Source organism: Rhynchophorus ferrugineus, unplaced genomic scaffold (genome assembly GCF_030347505.1).
Source record: "Rhynchophorus ferrugineus isolate W39M unplaced genomic scaffold, kcgeb_rfMv2 rfM11, whole genome shotgun sequence".
NCBI lineage: Eukaryota > Metazoa > Arthropoda > Insecta > Coleoptera > Curculionidae > Rhynchophorus > Rhynchophorus ferrugineus.
Window position 1 is genome coordinate 17816178 of NW_027472590.1, and position 16530 is coordinate 17832707.

The window sequence follows — 16530 nt, forward strand, 5'->3', positions numbered from 1 at the left end:
ACTTCTGTTCCAGGATATATTCGAGAGCATTTCGAGAGTCGGTCAAGATTGGCCATTGTTTGAAGGATTGTGTTGTGATATAGGATAAAGTTTTGAATATCGCGAAGAGTTTAGCAGTCAATACTAAACCCTGTTCAAGGATCTTGAAACGGAATGCCCGGTTATCCATCACAAATGATCTGCCAAGCCCGCTGCGAGATTTGGAACCATCGGTATATATGTGCTTGCGGCCAGGGTAAGAATGTAGAAGTTCGCAGAACTTGGACCGAATAAGGTAAGGACAATGTTCTGCTTTATAAAATTGTCATAAAGATATGTTTATGAAGTGGAGTAGTTAGCGATAAAACGGTCCAGGACGGGTGGATATTACGGGATTAAGAAAGATGGTAGAGCAAGCGATCTCACAGCGAACTTCAGTGAAAGTAAATCCCTACAATAAGAAAGTGGTCGGTTGGATGTAAGGCTGCACAAGTTAATTGTAGGGGAGGATCGAAAGGCACCCGGCGATATTAAGTATAGTATTTTGAATAGAATCTAGAGATTTGAGGTAAGTTGAAGCAGTAGCGGCGAAAAGTAGGGAGCCATAATCTAGCTTAGGAAGAATTATGGAGAAATATATTTCAAGTGTGGTTTGCTGGTTTGCACCTGTGTGCCGGTTAGATAATTCTAATTATTATTTCATGATCTAATTATTTTAATTAGGTTTTGTGAAGAGGTATGTTGTTTTGATTTAAAAACATGAAATAAGGTTACTAAATCATAATAACGTGAAAGCAATTAGCCGTATTGAACAACAAGCAGAAACTCAAGAGGCTTGAAGCAACCAAACCACATGAACTTGTATAGTGTAAAGTATTACTTTTTACTTTAGCTTAAGTAGTTTGATTTAATTTTAATTTGAGAAATACATGCTCATGTATTACATTAGTATTTAATCCCTACTCGCTGAATTGAAGTACAACATCAAGTACAACATAACAGTACTAAGTAAAATTAGCGAAAAATGTAATTACTTAAAAAATAATAATCTGAAAGTATTAACAGGCTATTGTTACATTATTAATAGTAATTTTATATATTCTTAATTAGGCGTGTTGGCCACCGAAAATAATATCGATATTTTGAAAAACCCTTCGATAATTTTTAAAAAATATCGATATATCGGAAAAAAATATCGATATATTTAAGAAAAAATAAAAATAGTGAATATATTTTTTCCAAATATTTAAAAAAATAGTGATTTAAAATTAAGCACTAATTCTAAAGGTTTTTTAAAAAATATATTTAATTTATTTTGAAAAAATATCGAAGAATATAGGTTTATCGATATAACGGCCAAAATATATCGACCAAAAATATATCGATATATGGATTGCATCCCTATTCTGAATATATTAACAGGATTCACGAACATACTGAACAATATAGTATTCAGTTTGTTACTGAATAAATTTAATATATCAGCTACAATGAAATTGTTAAATGTTTTCATAACATCCGCATCATATGTGAGATAAATTACCTGTCATATTTACGGACACACTACAAAGACAATGCAACCTTTAAATTAAACACTCAAATATTTGCCCGTATCACCAAAAATAAACAGACATTTCACCATGTTCCATAATAGTTAGATACGAAGCCTATAACTGCATCGTTTTACGCATACACACATCTGCCATGGTATTATCAGCCAACTTTATATCTGTTTACGTAACGTCTGCATATCTGACTAAACAAATATATCATTTTTTACTTCCAAGTTTTACGACAGTGCCGTGTATCTCACCCAGAAATAGATCTGTAACGCGATATGTAATTGCACAAATTACACCACTGTATGAGTAAATATACTTTTAATTTTGTGTCTAATACAATGAATATAGTTGTGATAGAATGTTTTATAGTATTTCAAGTTTCTTGTGGAATAAAAGCATTTTATTTAAGCAAATTATGACACTTTTGTTTGGATTGCCAGCATAAATAAGTGCAAAAAAGTAACCATAACAAAAAACAGAAAGTTTCGTTCACTTTATGATTCAGTTCTCACTAAATATTATATGTTTGTTTTTTTCTTGTCTCTCCTTAGAAAAAGAAAACAGATCCCGTTGATGCTGTCTGTACTTGGAGACCCAAATATCAAAGCGCAGGAGATACAATTATTGTTACTTTGACCCTAAGTCCTCCCCCCCCCCCCTATGCTCTGTGTGACTGGCTCAATTTATGAGGTTAATAATTTTTATCTCTAAAATGAATTTCTCAGACTGATGACATATAAAAGACTTTTTTGAAAAGAAGTATTTTTATGTACTGAATCCTCTCACAAATTTGGGTTAACTCAAGGTAAGATAAAAGGATCTGGATACACATTAACTCGAATGACAAGTTTCAATTTAATCTGTCAAGTAGTTTTTTACACGATTTTTTTGTGGTATAGATAACAGGTCATTTGAAAAGCCCAAAGCCTGACACATAGATGGCGCTACTAGAATTAAATTAATATGTTTTTTTTTAATTAGCCCTAACCTTCAAAAGATGCGTGTATAAATTTGACAGCTGTCGGATCATTAGCTTGTGAATTATAACATTTTGAATGAAGCAACTTCTGTTATTGTGAAAAAATGGATGAAAAAGAATGTCGCGTGTTGATAATATGTTGCTTTTTGAAAGGAAAAATACAGTTGAAGCAAAAACATGGCTTGAGGGCTAAGTTTAGATATGGTGAAATGAGCACCGAAGAAGGTGAACGCAGTGGACGCCCAAAAGAGTTTGTAACGGACGAAAATATTAAAACAATCTACAAAATTATTTTGAATCACCGTAAAATGAAATTTAATGAAATAACAGACACTCTAAAAACAACGACGAGATGATGATTTGGAGCTGTGTTAGAAGATGATCAAGCGTAATAAACCCGAACTTTTTGTCGATATGTGACAATGGATGAAACATGGATCCATTACTTCACTATGAATTCCAATCGACAGTCATCCGAGTGGACTGCACAAGATGAACCCGCTCCAAACAGTGGGAAAATGCAACAGTCGGCTGGCAAGGTTATGGCGTCTCTATTTTGGGATGCGCATGGAATAATATTTATTGACTACCTTGAAAAAGAAGTGACCATCAACAACGACTATTACATAGCGTTATTGAACAGTTTAAAGGACGAAATCGCCTAAAAACGGCCGCATTTGAAGTACTGCTTCATCAAGATAATGCACCGTGTCACAAGTCAGTGGAAACGATGGCAAAAATCCATGAATTGGGCTTCGAATTGGGATCTGGCCCCCAGCGACTATTTCCTATTCTCAGAATTCAAAAGAATACTCACTGGGAAGAAATGTTCGTCGAATGAAGAGGTGATCGACGAAACTGAGGCCTATTTTGAACCAAAGGACAAATCGTGCTACAAAAATGTTATCGAAAAGTTGGAGGATCGCTATAATCAGTGTATCACCCTTGAACGGAATAATTTTGAATAAAAAAAACTAATTTAGGCAAAAAAAGTGTTTTACTATGGTAGACCGGGGACTTTTCAATTGACCTGTTATGCATTGCGTGTTTATCATTAAAATTGATAAATTTTAATGTAATATGATCATAAAATTCTTTCGAAGTTAATCAAAGGTTGATAAGGAAAACAAACTAGGATACTCAATATAAGTATACTATTTTTTAAATAAATTTTAAATAATTATTATCTAATACAATATAGGAGAATGTATTTTTAGTGTTCTGTTCTCCTGATTTAGTGTCTAGCGACTTCCATCTGTCCCCAATATATAATATACACAGTAACAGTACGACACCAAAAACACTAAAAACTAAGAAATGTATATGTAGTAGTATTGCAAAGGAACACTGTTATATATTTTCTAATTATTCTCCTAATGTTGTTATATTATATTATCTAAAGGTATGACAGTTCCAGAAAACCGATTTTAATTCATTAGTAAATGATACTATATCTTGATTTATTTATTAATTACCAATTTTATATACATTATATTTACCTAAAATTCTTCATAATAGTTAAATTAATTATCTATGAAAAGAACAATTAAGTATTCATTTTTTTTGCTGAATGAGTGTCCATATAATTCATCCATATAATTTCAAAAAGCTATTATACAAATATTTTGAAATTAAATTTATTTTCAATTAAATTAACTGTAGACATGGAAACTTCTTCATATTTCCGAACATAATAATTGTCAGATTAGATTTTAAATGTTTTTCTGTGCTCTAAATATGTTTCATTCAAGTGTTAACCAATGTTTAAATAAATATTTTCATTAAAATCATTGTTTTAAAATTTGCCGCTATAAATATTTTCTGTCTCTTTATTTTATGGTGTGATAGTAGAATGAAAATGTCTCTCATACCTTGTTTGTTTTAAGAACATAATAATTTATTATAGTGTAGATATACTAATAAAGTGAATCAAATCATAATTTCTTTGACGCATGTAACATTTTTTTAAAATAATCCCTTGATTACCGTTATTTGTTATAATATAACTATCCTAACATGTAGGAGATCGCTTCAGTAATCGATCTGCTGTATAACTTTTAATCTGAATCTTATTCTGGATACTATTCTAACTTATTCTAAAGTCTATTCTAACTTATTCTAATGTATATCCTAACTTATTCTAGATATTATGAAATCTCACTCTATGTATCTATTAATCAGTTCGTATGGTAGTTTGTGTTTGAGCCTATGCACTTCACTGTCATCGCGCACATTTAACTATTTGGCAAGTGCATTCGGATGCACTAATAGTCTTTCGGAGTACTTCACACTAACACTTCTCACACTCGCTATGGGTTCTAAGGGGATACACTGAATCAGTTTGTTGGAGATGTAATATGGGGCATCGATGATGACTCGCAACACTTTATTCTGGAACCTCTGGAGGATATCTATGTCGGATTTACTAGTACAACCACACAGTACAATACCACAGGTCCAATGTAACAATAAATAAAGAAATAAATAACAACACTCAATTATAGAGATGAATAAAATGTTGCGGAATTCTTAGCCAAAATCATAAAAAATAGGAAAATGCTAAAATACGATGTTTATAAAATCAAATACAACCGATTTATTTTTGAATGCTAGCTTGTAAAATAATTAAATGATAATTCCAGCATATTTGCACTAGTAACAAGGATTTGTAAGGCACTTATCGACAAACAAATTAATCTGAACAAATATTTGTATGTTGCCTAAAAACATTTTCCATATACTAATAAACACCTCTACACATATAAATAAATATTAACTTCTACACCTCTCCCTCGTTCTGATTAAGTATTATCATAACAGTTGTGCGGAATAACTTCCGTGATTATTTTCAGAACCTTCATATTTTTCCAGGACGTTTGATTATAAATACACTTTTATGATTGCCATGCTAAAATAGATCATGTATCTTGCAATACCGATATATCGTAAATATTAGTTTGAGTTCGGGCTATATAACTTTGGGCTTTAACTTTGTTTTTGGTCTAGTTTGTTATTTTTCCTACAAAATTGTCACAAAAAGTTGAAGAGAGTTGAGTTTTTTTTCCAAAGTATTTGCATTATTAGTCCATAACATTTGTGGCAACTTATAAAAAAAATTATAAAAAGCCAACATCCTATATCTGAAGTGTTTCTTGAACACAAAATAGCTGGACGGGCTATACTTACCAGGTTAAGAATAACCAAGTTTTTAGAGCTTGGTATGTGTGTATTATGGCAAACAGAATTGTCAAATATTTCAAATAATACTTACATGTAACCAATCAATTGAAAAGTCCCCGGCCTACCATTGTAAAAGACAAGTTTTGGCAGTTTTTCCAGTCCATTCAAAGGTGATTGACACTGATTATAGCGACCCTCCAACTTTTCGATACCATTTTTGTAGTACGATTTGTCCTCTGCTTCAAAATAGGCCTCCGTTTCGGCGATAACCTCTTCATTCGACGAACATTTCTTCCCAGCGAGCATTCTTTTGAGATCTGCGAACAGGAAATAGCCATAGAACAGGAATAGACCCCCAGCCGCTGAGGGTCAGATCTGGAGAATACGGTGGATGAGGGAGAAATTCGAAGCCCAATTCATGGAATTTTGCCATCGTTTTCACTGACTTGTGACACGGTACAATGTCTTGGTGAAGCAGAACTTCCTTTTTCTTCAAATGCGGCAGTTTTCGGCTATTTCGTCCTTCAAACGGGCCAATAAAGCTATGTAATAGTCGCTGTTGATGGTCCTTCCTTTTTCAAGGTACTTGCTAGCCGACTGATTCATTTTCCCCTGATTGGGAGCGAGTCCATCGTGTACAGTCCACTCGGATGACTGTCGATTGGACTTCGGAGTAAAATGATAGAGCCATGTTTCATCCATTGTCACATATCAACACAAAAACTTGGGTTTATTACGCTTGATCATCTTCTGTGAGCTCGCGCAGAACCAACTTTTCACAGAGCTTTCTCATACACAAATATTCGTAAATGATATTATGTATATATTATATATTATGTTCAGTTGATATATTTAGACTGTCTGCTATTTCATTCAGTTTCAATTTACGGTCATTCAAAATCATTTTGTGGATTTTTTTAATGTATTCCTCGGTAACAACCTCTTTCGGGCGTCCACTGCGTTCACCGTCTTCGGTGCTCATTTCACCACATCTAAACTAAGCATACCAATCCTTGATGATTGATTTTTCTTGAGCAGTATCCGGAAACTCGCCACTAAGCTTGAGGGTAAAGGCTAACTAAAAAAATATATGGATTTAATTCTAGTAACGCCATCTATGTGTCAGTCCGGGGGACTTTTCTAGTGGCCTGTTAGACAATGTTGTCACTGAAGTCATGAAAAATGAACAAAACTTAGCAGAGATCCAGTTTAAGGACTCAGGAAAACTTGATATATATATAATATTTTTAACAAAAAAAAACTAAAACCGGCTTCAAAAATAAATAAGGAACTCACTAAAAGTTTAAAAAATAATCATACTTACATTAATCATATTAACACAAAAAAAAACATTTTAAAATAAATTATGTACATAATCGAATAACTAAATAAAAATAAACAAAAATGTTATTTAACCTATACACTACACGTATTTTAAATTCTACTATATACACCGAATTTACCTTAATACCTACCTAAACATATTTATCTATTTACAATATTATTTAACCTACTACCAACTGAGTACTTTGATGTCAGTGCCTAGCAAGAAATTAGATTTGTTTTGTTCGTAAATTGATTTTGTATATACGTTACAAAATTATATTATTATTTTTGTATTGTTTGGGCTATACTTTATTTTATACCTGTATTTTATACAGTCTGTTAAATTTTTTGTTAAAAATATTTTATTTTTCTCTTTTTAGTGTTTAATATTTACTCAATAAATTACGCAGTTAGATTATTTAATATTACAATGGGTAGGCCAAGTACAGGAATAAAGGAAGCCCGTGCTAGGAAAAATAGAGACAAATAAACAGTGTTTGAAAATAAAGAGCGCTGTAGGCTCCGGGGTCCGTTACATCGATTATTTGATTTGACTAACTAAACTAAAGCAACAAAAAATTATTTCCCGGGCCGGGAGTCGAACCCGCACACTCCGATTGGGAGCAAAACGCTTTAACAATTACACCATAGAACTTATTTTCTACAATGTTTCTACGAAGTCTTACATGCCATATTTAGTGCCCATATGATTATTTTCGATAAAAAATATGAGAAAACTTTGTAGGTGCCTTTTAAATTTGAGCATTTCCCTCGAATTGTAAGAGAATTGTAATTAAACGAGAAATACGTTTCAGAGAGCTGCTAAAATTTTAAGAAAAGCAAACATCCATCCTCAAATGTATATATTGTAAATATTTTGTGTTGTAGTCATTATCATCTATGTAAAATTAACTTCTTGGCAGTGCTGTCAAATAAATTTACGTCTCTATCTGAAAATTATCGTTTTTTTTTATATTTCTCAGTAGGTTTGCGATCGATACAATGTCTTAGCACAAATAGGTAACTTGATTTCAATAATTCTGTTCTTACAGTTCCCAACTGGTGATTTTGCAATCATTGGGTGGTCTTTACTCCTATAACTTGCGTTTAGTAATTTCCTTGATTTAATTTTTTTGCTAGGTATTATACTAGTAGTATTTTTTACTTGATATGCCTAAAATACTCTTTTCCTTCTATTCTATAATAGTCCTAATATCATTTTTAAAATTATTATTTCAGTCACAGTTACACAGTACAGTCGGCATCGATGAATCAATTTTAGACAAACTTAACTAAAAACTTTGGTAAATTACAGTTCAATGTTTTCCATTATGTTTTCTATCCGAAGATAGAACCAAACCGATTTTTTTTAACAATGAACTGTAAGATAAATAATTCAAATATAATTAAAGGGCCGGCTTGGTGGCGCAGTGGAAAAGGCGATAAGACGGTCATCCTACTGCTGGGATAGCCGTGGGTTCGAATCCTCCTGGGGCATGGTCGTAAATTTATGTAAGGTAAGACCGTATGTCTTCTGGGATGATTTCTAAAGTTGGTCACTCGCCAGTCGGTAGGCTTAATGCTGACCATGGTTCGGAGCCCACGTTGAACCCATAGTTGGTAAAAGGAGACTTTTCAATATATTTAAAAAAAAAGAATTAAAGCTGAACAAAAGGGTTAGACATAGGAATGCGGAAATGGTTAGGAAAAGTTAAGTGACGTCAGTGTTTCGCAACATTCCTGACTGGTATTTGACTTACTATGGTTAGATTTTAAGTATTCTCCTATTATTTCTATTAAAATCTTAGTAATCACAGTGGGAATTTAAAAAAAAATCTTAATTAAAAGTATATCAGTCATCATGCCTATTGAATTATTAGAAAGCATGCATTGCAGTCTTCAGTCAGTTATTGGTAATAAAAGCAATTGAACAACTTCGATGTTGTTCCATAAAGGTTCTTGTTAAACATACTGTAACATAATTTAACCTAAAATAACTTCTTAAAATACGTGCTCTGTATTCAATGTCACTAACAGATGGCAACATCTGTTTTCAAAAACAATTCCACAATTTTATCGCGTAGCATTTTTATAAATGTCATACATTACACTTTTGAAATAACGCTGGACCTAGGTAATTTCATAACGCCACCTTTAATTTATTCAAGCGTTAATAAAACTGTCAGCTTTATAAACAAGATATCACAGCAATAAACCATCTATTAAATAGTTTATGTGCGAAATAATAACAACAACAAAAAGTAGCTTGGCAGTAATAAAACCGAAATGGGGAAAATGTTTTTGTTCAATCTGGATCAATTAAATTGTACGATTCTCCACGCCCAGCTCGTGACGTAATAGGGAAATCTATGACTAATATCTGTACGTAGCTAATTATTTGAGTACAGGCCATACCAATGTCCGAGCTTTTAAACTTTCTCCGATCATTACAGATGGCTGAAAATTGTTCTTTTTACATATTTAATTGCTTGATGTTATTTCACCGATAAGTTTCTTCATTGTCCGATAGATAAACAACAGTTGGATAATGAGAAACATTCGTTACATATATTTATATTGCCTAACAACTAAAAATTGAGTGTTTCCTTTTGGCTCGCCAAGCTAATTCTTGTTAATTTTATTTCCAAATAAAAAACGAATGCATCAAAAAAAATTAGCTCTAGTTTTCCGTTTTATAGAAAATGGTAACTATACATTTCATATTAGTATTTAAAGTGTAAATATTGTTTTAATGTCACTTGTATTCCAAATTGCTGAAAAATCATCTATCAGGTGGTTGAAATCAATATTTTTTGTTTTTTCACTTGTAAATGTCCTCTGGGGCACCCCTTTTTTTAACCAGTAATAAATCACAGATATTATTTAATTTCACACCTCCTTCAATTTTCAAACCTTCAATTGGGCAAAAAAAGATGGATGTGGATGACATTTTAAAATATTTTTAAGGATATGTGGCACCTGCCTTACTAGTATTGTTGTAGAAGTTCTGTGACTAATTAATACAGTCTTCATACATAGTGCTATCATTTATTTTGTCCTCTAAAAGTCCATGTACCTTATGAGCTTCATAAGCTTCTTTTATTTTCATTTCCAAAATAAAGTCCAACTACAAGTCTTTAATTATACATGACCTGCTCCCTACTATCCCACATACATAAAAAGGCACATTATTTTTTGTATCCTAGTTGTATTATCACTACATAGTATAAAACAAAGTCGCCTTTTCTGTCCCTATATCCCTATGTGCGCTTAAATCTTTAAAACTACGCAACGGATTTTGATGCGGTTTTTTTCAATAGATAGAGAGATTCAAGAGGAAGGTTTATATGTATAATACATGCATAATATACTAAGGCAACATTGCTAATTTTAGAGGTTTCTAACGTGATGTCGTAAATTAACCTATTTTTTTAGGCTTATTTAGCAATTAGCAAAAACGCTGCCTAACCCTACGAGTTAGATCAAATTAATGTACTACAGTATTGTACACCATAAAAAGGTCTACAAAAAAGTCCGCGATGGTATATGTTTATCTTTTAGGGATAACCCACATTAACCATTTTTATTGTTTACTTTTTACGTGAGAAAATGGCTTATTTACGAAGCTATTTTAAGCAATACGGCATTAATCCTTATCGAATTAAGTACCTTAAATACAGTGTGCAATTAATATAGATCAATATGGTTCCTTACAGCATGTAAATTAAACAAATATTTTCGGAGATATTTCAAATTTAAAATTTGCGTTTAAAAATGTGTAATGTAATAAAAATTGTATGAATTTAGATATTCCAAAGATAGCAGGAAATCTTCATAGTAAGTATAGGGGAAGAGGAATTGTTTTACTCCAAATTTAATGCGTGCAGGCCAAGGGCAGTAATGAATGAACCAAAAATACTGGATCGATTTTAATCATGTTATCATTGAGTGACATAGGCATATATATTTTATGCCCGTGCAAAGTCGGAGCGGGCCGCTATGTTTTTATATACAACGTTCATATTTTTTCTGTAGTGTATTTAATTTAGTATCAGCATTGTACCCGTGCGAAGCCGGGGCGGGTCGCTAGTTAAGAATATAAGGTAGGGTTGTTGGCCACCGAAAATAATATCGATATATTAAAGGAAAAAAAATAACGCTCTATTTTTTGCCACAAGTATAAAAAATATCGATATTTCACAAAAAAAGATATCGGTATTAAAAAAAATAAAAATAGTGAAATATTATCCTAAAAAGATACCTATTTTGATCAGTAGTTATTTTATTAGTAATATTTTAGAAAATAGTGATATTTTTGATGAACATTTAAAATTAAATACCAATTTTAAAAGTTTATTAAAAATTATATTTAATTTATTTTGAAGATATCGAAAAAAAATCAGCTAAAAAAATATCGGCCAAAAATATCGATATCTTTTCAGAAAATAGCGATATAATAATAGATCAATATTTTTCTGCATCTCTAATACAGAGATCGCGTTTAAATCGCCAGATATTTACTCCTTCTATTGAGCCCGAAAGATACCTATTATTGGGCACTGTTATCTCATACATTTTAGCAAAGTTATTGAATAAAACTATCAAAGTATTATTATCGATTTCAATTGTTATGTTAAAATTTTATTTTATTTATTATATGTTAAAACACTTTACCATTCTCTTGGGGGCAGTGATGAAAATTTCGAAGACATTCCAAATTATGTCTAATCTGATCCAATTACGTCTACTATAAAGACGTAGTTAAGTAAGACCTCTTTTAGTATTTTAAAGGTGAGTATGTTGCGTTTTTTTGTCTGTGAATCATTTTTACTGGGTGTAAATGATATCCATATTGTAAACTATAACACATTTTTACTAAGTTTACTATGACAACATCGGCATATTCACTGTAGGTAAAGACCACAAGGAAATAGCAATGAAATGTCAAACACGAATAAACAATCTAAACAACTGAATTAATTCAGCCAGAATATTTTATATATTTAAATAGCTTTTTCAATTTAATGCCTTTTGAATGGTTGTTTTTATTTGCCTAATTTTTATCCACACTATCTAAATTTAACAAATGGGCCAATTAGTAATATAATAAATAATAAATACTATCCAAATGACATATGGTAATTCTACATAACATTTAGAAATGATATTTGACACTAAGCTACGCTGGAAAGCTCATGTAAAAAGAAGAAAGAGCTTAACATTAAATTTGAAAGAATATATTGGATATTTGGAATAAATTCTACCTTGTCCACAAACAAAAAAATGCTCTGCTGAATGAACAAATCCTCAAACCTATATAGATATATGGCATCGAGGTATGGAATTGAGCCAAGAAGAGTTTAAGAACAAAGTGTTGAAGTTCCGTCAATACTCTGTGGTTGTGGTATCTTACTTTTTCCCCCCTCTGTGCCATTATTTTATTTCTCCCTATTTTTACCATATTCTCCTATTTTTATAATCACCCAAATATGGTTTAAATATGTCAACAAAATAACCTTGAAAGATTTTATACCTATGAAGTAAATCAAATTCCAAAGAAATGTAAAATCTAGCTTTGATTTTCAATTCATCTCCATTTATAGATTAGAATATCAATTCAGAAGAAAAAATCATTAAGAAAAGACGAACTGATAAATAAAGTTTTGATTACTTTTTACAGTACAAGAGAGCCTTATAAAATTAGTGCTTGTTTAAATGTAATAGGACAACTAAAAATATTATTATTATTGGATAAAAGCCGGTATCAACACAAGAGAGAAATTAGATGTATGGTTTTGTAGCCGAGAATATGAATTTTTATTAAAGTCTGAGGAATATTCATCATTATGACTTGCACACTTGACGCACGCTTGCCTGGATGCTTTTATGTTTGTAACAACAAGACACAAAAGGTCTTCTCATCAAATGGCAACCATTTTTAATATAAGAGAGGCATGTGGCATGATTTAGGACTAAGAAATTGAAATTTTAATTAGTCTGCGGAATAATTATCAAAATGACTTGCACAATGATGTCTGGATGCTTTTATCTATCTAATAAGAAGACTCAAAAGGGCTTTCTCATCGAATGACAACCATTTTCAGTATGAGAGGCATGTTGCATGATTTAGGACTAAGAAATTGAAATTTTAATTAGTCTGCGGAATAATTATCAAAATGACTTGCACAATGATGTCTGGATGCTTTTATCTATCTAATAAGAAGAGTCAAAAGGGCTTTCTCATCAAATGACAACCATTTTCAGTATGAGAGGCATGTGGCATGATTTAGGACTAAGAAGTTGAAATTTTAATTAGTCTGCGGAATAATTATCAAAATGACTTGCACAATGATGTCTGGATGCTTTTATCTATCTAATAAGAAGAGTCAAAAGGGCTTTCTCATCGAATGACAACCATTTTCAGTATGAGAGGCATGTTGCATGATTTAGGACTAAGAAGTTGAAATTTTAATTAGTCTGCGGAATAATTATCAAAATGACTTGCACAATGATGTCTGGATGCTTTTATCTATCTAATAAGAAGAGTCAAAAGGGCTTTCTCATCTAATGACAACCATTTTCAGTATGAGAGGCATGTTGCATGATTTTGCGAAATATTTTTAATTTTCTGTCTTAGGTCTGAAGTCTAAGCAACATTCATCAAAATGACTTGCGCAATGATATCTGGATGCTTGCATCCTGTTTAAATTCAAATCTATATTTGATAAATTGCCAAGCCAATGATCGATGAAGAGGTGTCCTAGTCATTAAAACACTTTAGGTCCAATTGGTTACTCTGCCAAAATACAAATAAGCAATGCTAAGTATCTTGGTGATATTAAAACTATTCAGTTCGGCTCCTCCAGAACCTCCTCGCCAATATCAAAGAAAAATTCCTTGGCCTACTTCTCTGAAACCGATGACCTTCACGTCAGCTCATTTAACGAAACCATTGATTGAACTATTTCCTCGTCGAGGGTAATTTCATTAAATTTTTTCCGAATGATTTAACCGCAAATGAAGAGAATTTACCGTATTTCTGATTTATTTCAAACAGATGATATTCAAAAATCACAATAATATATATAGATTCAAACAATTATTTTTCGATGGTATTTAAAAAGACTAAACGTTTGGAATAATAAAAACGTATAACAACGATTTTCCTCAAAATAATTAGTTACTAAAGCGCTACCGTGATTGTTAAAGAACTGGTTGTCCGTTACAAAGCTGCGGAGCTTTAAATCTGTTTTTACACCGCACGTGTGAAACTCGTATTTACAGTGCGATTCTTTGTCTGTAGGCTGAACTTGACCTAATAATGTGTTAGATGTTATTTATAGATATCATATGTAGTGATTCTTCAGAACTACAATCAGTTAAAAAAACAAATAAAACGAAAATTTAAACTAAATCAGTATAAAATGGATTGACGTTTAAAAACAAACGAATTCGCTCACCTTTGCGTCGTCCGAAGGGCCCTAAGAACGCATTACTCTTCCCCACAATATTATCGTCAATATATTTGATCAACTTATTCACGTCCTCACCACTTTTTTTCAGTAAATTATTCACGGAACCACTCTTTTGTTTCGGGGACCGGATTGGATAATCTTCGGGACAAGAAAACAATTTTCTGTTCCCGTAGGATTTTCGGATCGTTGTAGTAGTGGTGGTCATCTTAACATGTTTGAAATTAAAACGACGCGCACAAAACAAAAATCAGTCAATTGTCTTAGAAATTAATCTATGTATCTAGAAACCGGCGGCGCGACAACAGCTCGCACGGTAATCGTCAAACAAAACCGAACTGAACCGTCTGATAGGCTCTGTAAATTGCAGGAACTAGCAGATTCGTATCGCAGCGGACCGACGAATCGATTCGGCAGCAATGTCGCTGTAGCGCAGGAGCTTTAAATATGTGCTGCTGAAATTGCCTAGAAGCTGCTTAATTGCCCGTAATACAGGCCACCAAACTTACACATTGCAATAAATATATATTCAGAAAATATAAATTCATCATCATCTAAAAGACAATACAACCATCATTGTCAGCATTACTGTTTTAAAATCATATTTACTGTTAATCTTCTAATGTATCACAATATTGAAAATTCTATTCAAATTTAAAATTAGACTTACAGCTAACCATAAAAATTAGTTACACCAACTCAATAAAATTTAGGCAACCCACAATTAAATATGTATTTTATATATATATATATATATATATATATATATATATATATATATATTACTAAATCATAATCTATATATTGATATATAATAACAAAAAGGAAGTTATACAAACATAATTAAAGTATAATAATTAGAATACTAAAAAATTATGAATTAGGAGGTATAACAACATAACCAAAAATTTCAAATACAATCTGAAGTAATAATAATATATAGTTTTAAGAGTGCACGGGTACCGTAAATATAAAAATGAATCAGGCGGAGGTTTCTAAATTGGTATCACAATTAAAAACTACAGTTAACCCACGATTACGGAAATTCAGAAACCCCGAGGGGCCGGAAGGTAGGTTAGACAAACTTAGGAAAACTGTTACGGCTCTTATTAAACATGAAAGGATAGAATTAAATTATCCTAGAGCAGACGAGGCTCGAATGTATGCGGAACGGGTAAGTTAGTGTATACATAAAGTGCCTGTACCATTATAGAGATTCACTTGTAGTTAATATCTGACGCTATACGTTACGGTGATACACACAAAACTACAATGGAAATGGCTGATTATTGGCTGGTAGAAAAACAGCTAATACATAAGTTATTTAAGGTTTTGGCTCCTAGGTTTCAAAATTATGACATTTCTTACACAAGGTTAATAAGAGCACCTAGACCTTACCCTGGTAAAAATATATATATAAACATATAATAGTTTAGCGATTTATGAAGTAATTCTCATGTAGGTCCTGAAGATTTGAAAGCTGTACTAGAACTTAGAGGAAACCCCTATCCATCTTTAAGACCTAATGGTAGTTACAATAGGAATTTAATTCATAATGTATTACTTGAAGAAGCTAAAAAGGCTTACAGAGCTAAAAAGTATGCAGAAATTGCAGCAAAAATTGATGCTGTGGAAACCGCTGTTGGGTTAAACACTAATTCTCAGACAGATGTTCCAGAAAATGATGAAGTTGTAGCGAAAGAGGTGGAAGATAAAAGTGCAAAGGAAGAAAAATAATTAGATTTTTAGATTTGTAGCTATGTATATAAAACAAAATTAATGATAAAGGAATTAATACTTCAAATATTGAAATTATTTTAACTAGATTTTACTTAAATATAACTAAACTGCTAGGTGTATTAAACATAATGGACCCAAAAAGTAATGAAGAGTTTGAATGGCCTTTTATACGTATGTAGCCTATATAATATTACTACCAGTTTTAATTTTAACTGACTTTTGAATATATACAGAAATATTTACACCTATTTATGAAAATATGTATTCATACAAAAATAAAATGAATATGTAT

At 31.8% G+C, this 16530-nt stretch overlaps 2 protein-coding genes and 1 long non-coding RNA gene across 4 annotated transcripts in view; 2 read left to right on the forward strand and 1 right to left on the reverse strand.

Moving 5' to 3' along the window:
• Positions 1-14956, reverse strand: part of LOC143204552 (uncharacterized) — a 237693-nt gene extending 222737 nt beyond the window's left edge. Inside the window, exon 1 of one of the 2 annotated variants that reach the window (XM_076417141.1) lies at positions 14487-14956. In XM_076417141.1, coding sequence (XP_076273256.1) covers positions 14487-14706 — 220 coding nt within the window. In that variant the 5' untranslated portion in view covers positions 14707-14956. The remainder of the gene's footprint in view (positions 1-14486) is intronic. The other variant, XM_076417142.1, reaches the window with a different exon arrangement.
• LOC143204555 (uncharacterized) lies at positions 12463-14918 on the forward strand. The gene is made up of 2 exons (XR_013007633.1): positions 12463-13129; positions 13451-14918. It is a non-coding gene; the product is annotated as an uncharacterized LOC143204555 (long non-coding RNA).
• A 423-nt stretch (positions 14957-15379) lies between the features above and the next one.
• mRpL17 (mitochondrial ribosomal protein L17) lies at positions 15380-16302 on the forward strand. The gene is made up of 3 exons (XM_076417143.1): positions 15380-15672; positions 15726-15900; positions 15961-16302. Exons 1-3 carry the CDS (start codon positions 15475-15477, stop codon positions 16233-16235), a joined length of 648 nt encoding a protein of 215 aa, XP_076273258.1. The 5' UTR covers positions 15380-15474; the 3' UTR covers positions 16236-16302.
• Positions 16303-16530: the final 228 nt, after the last annotated feature.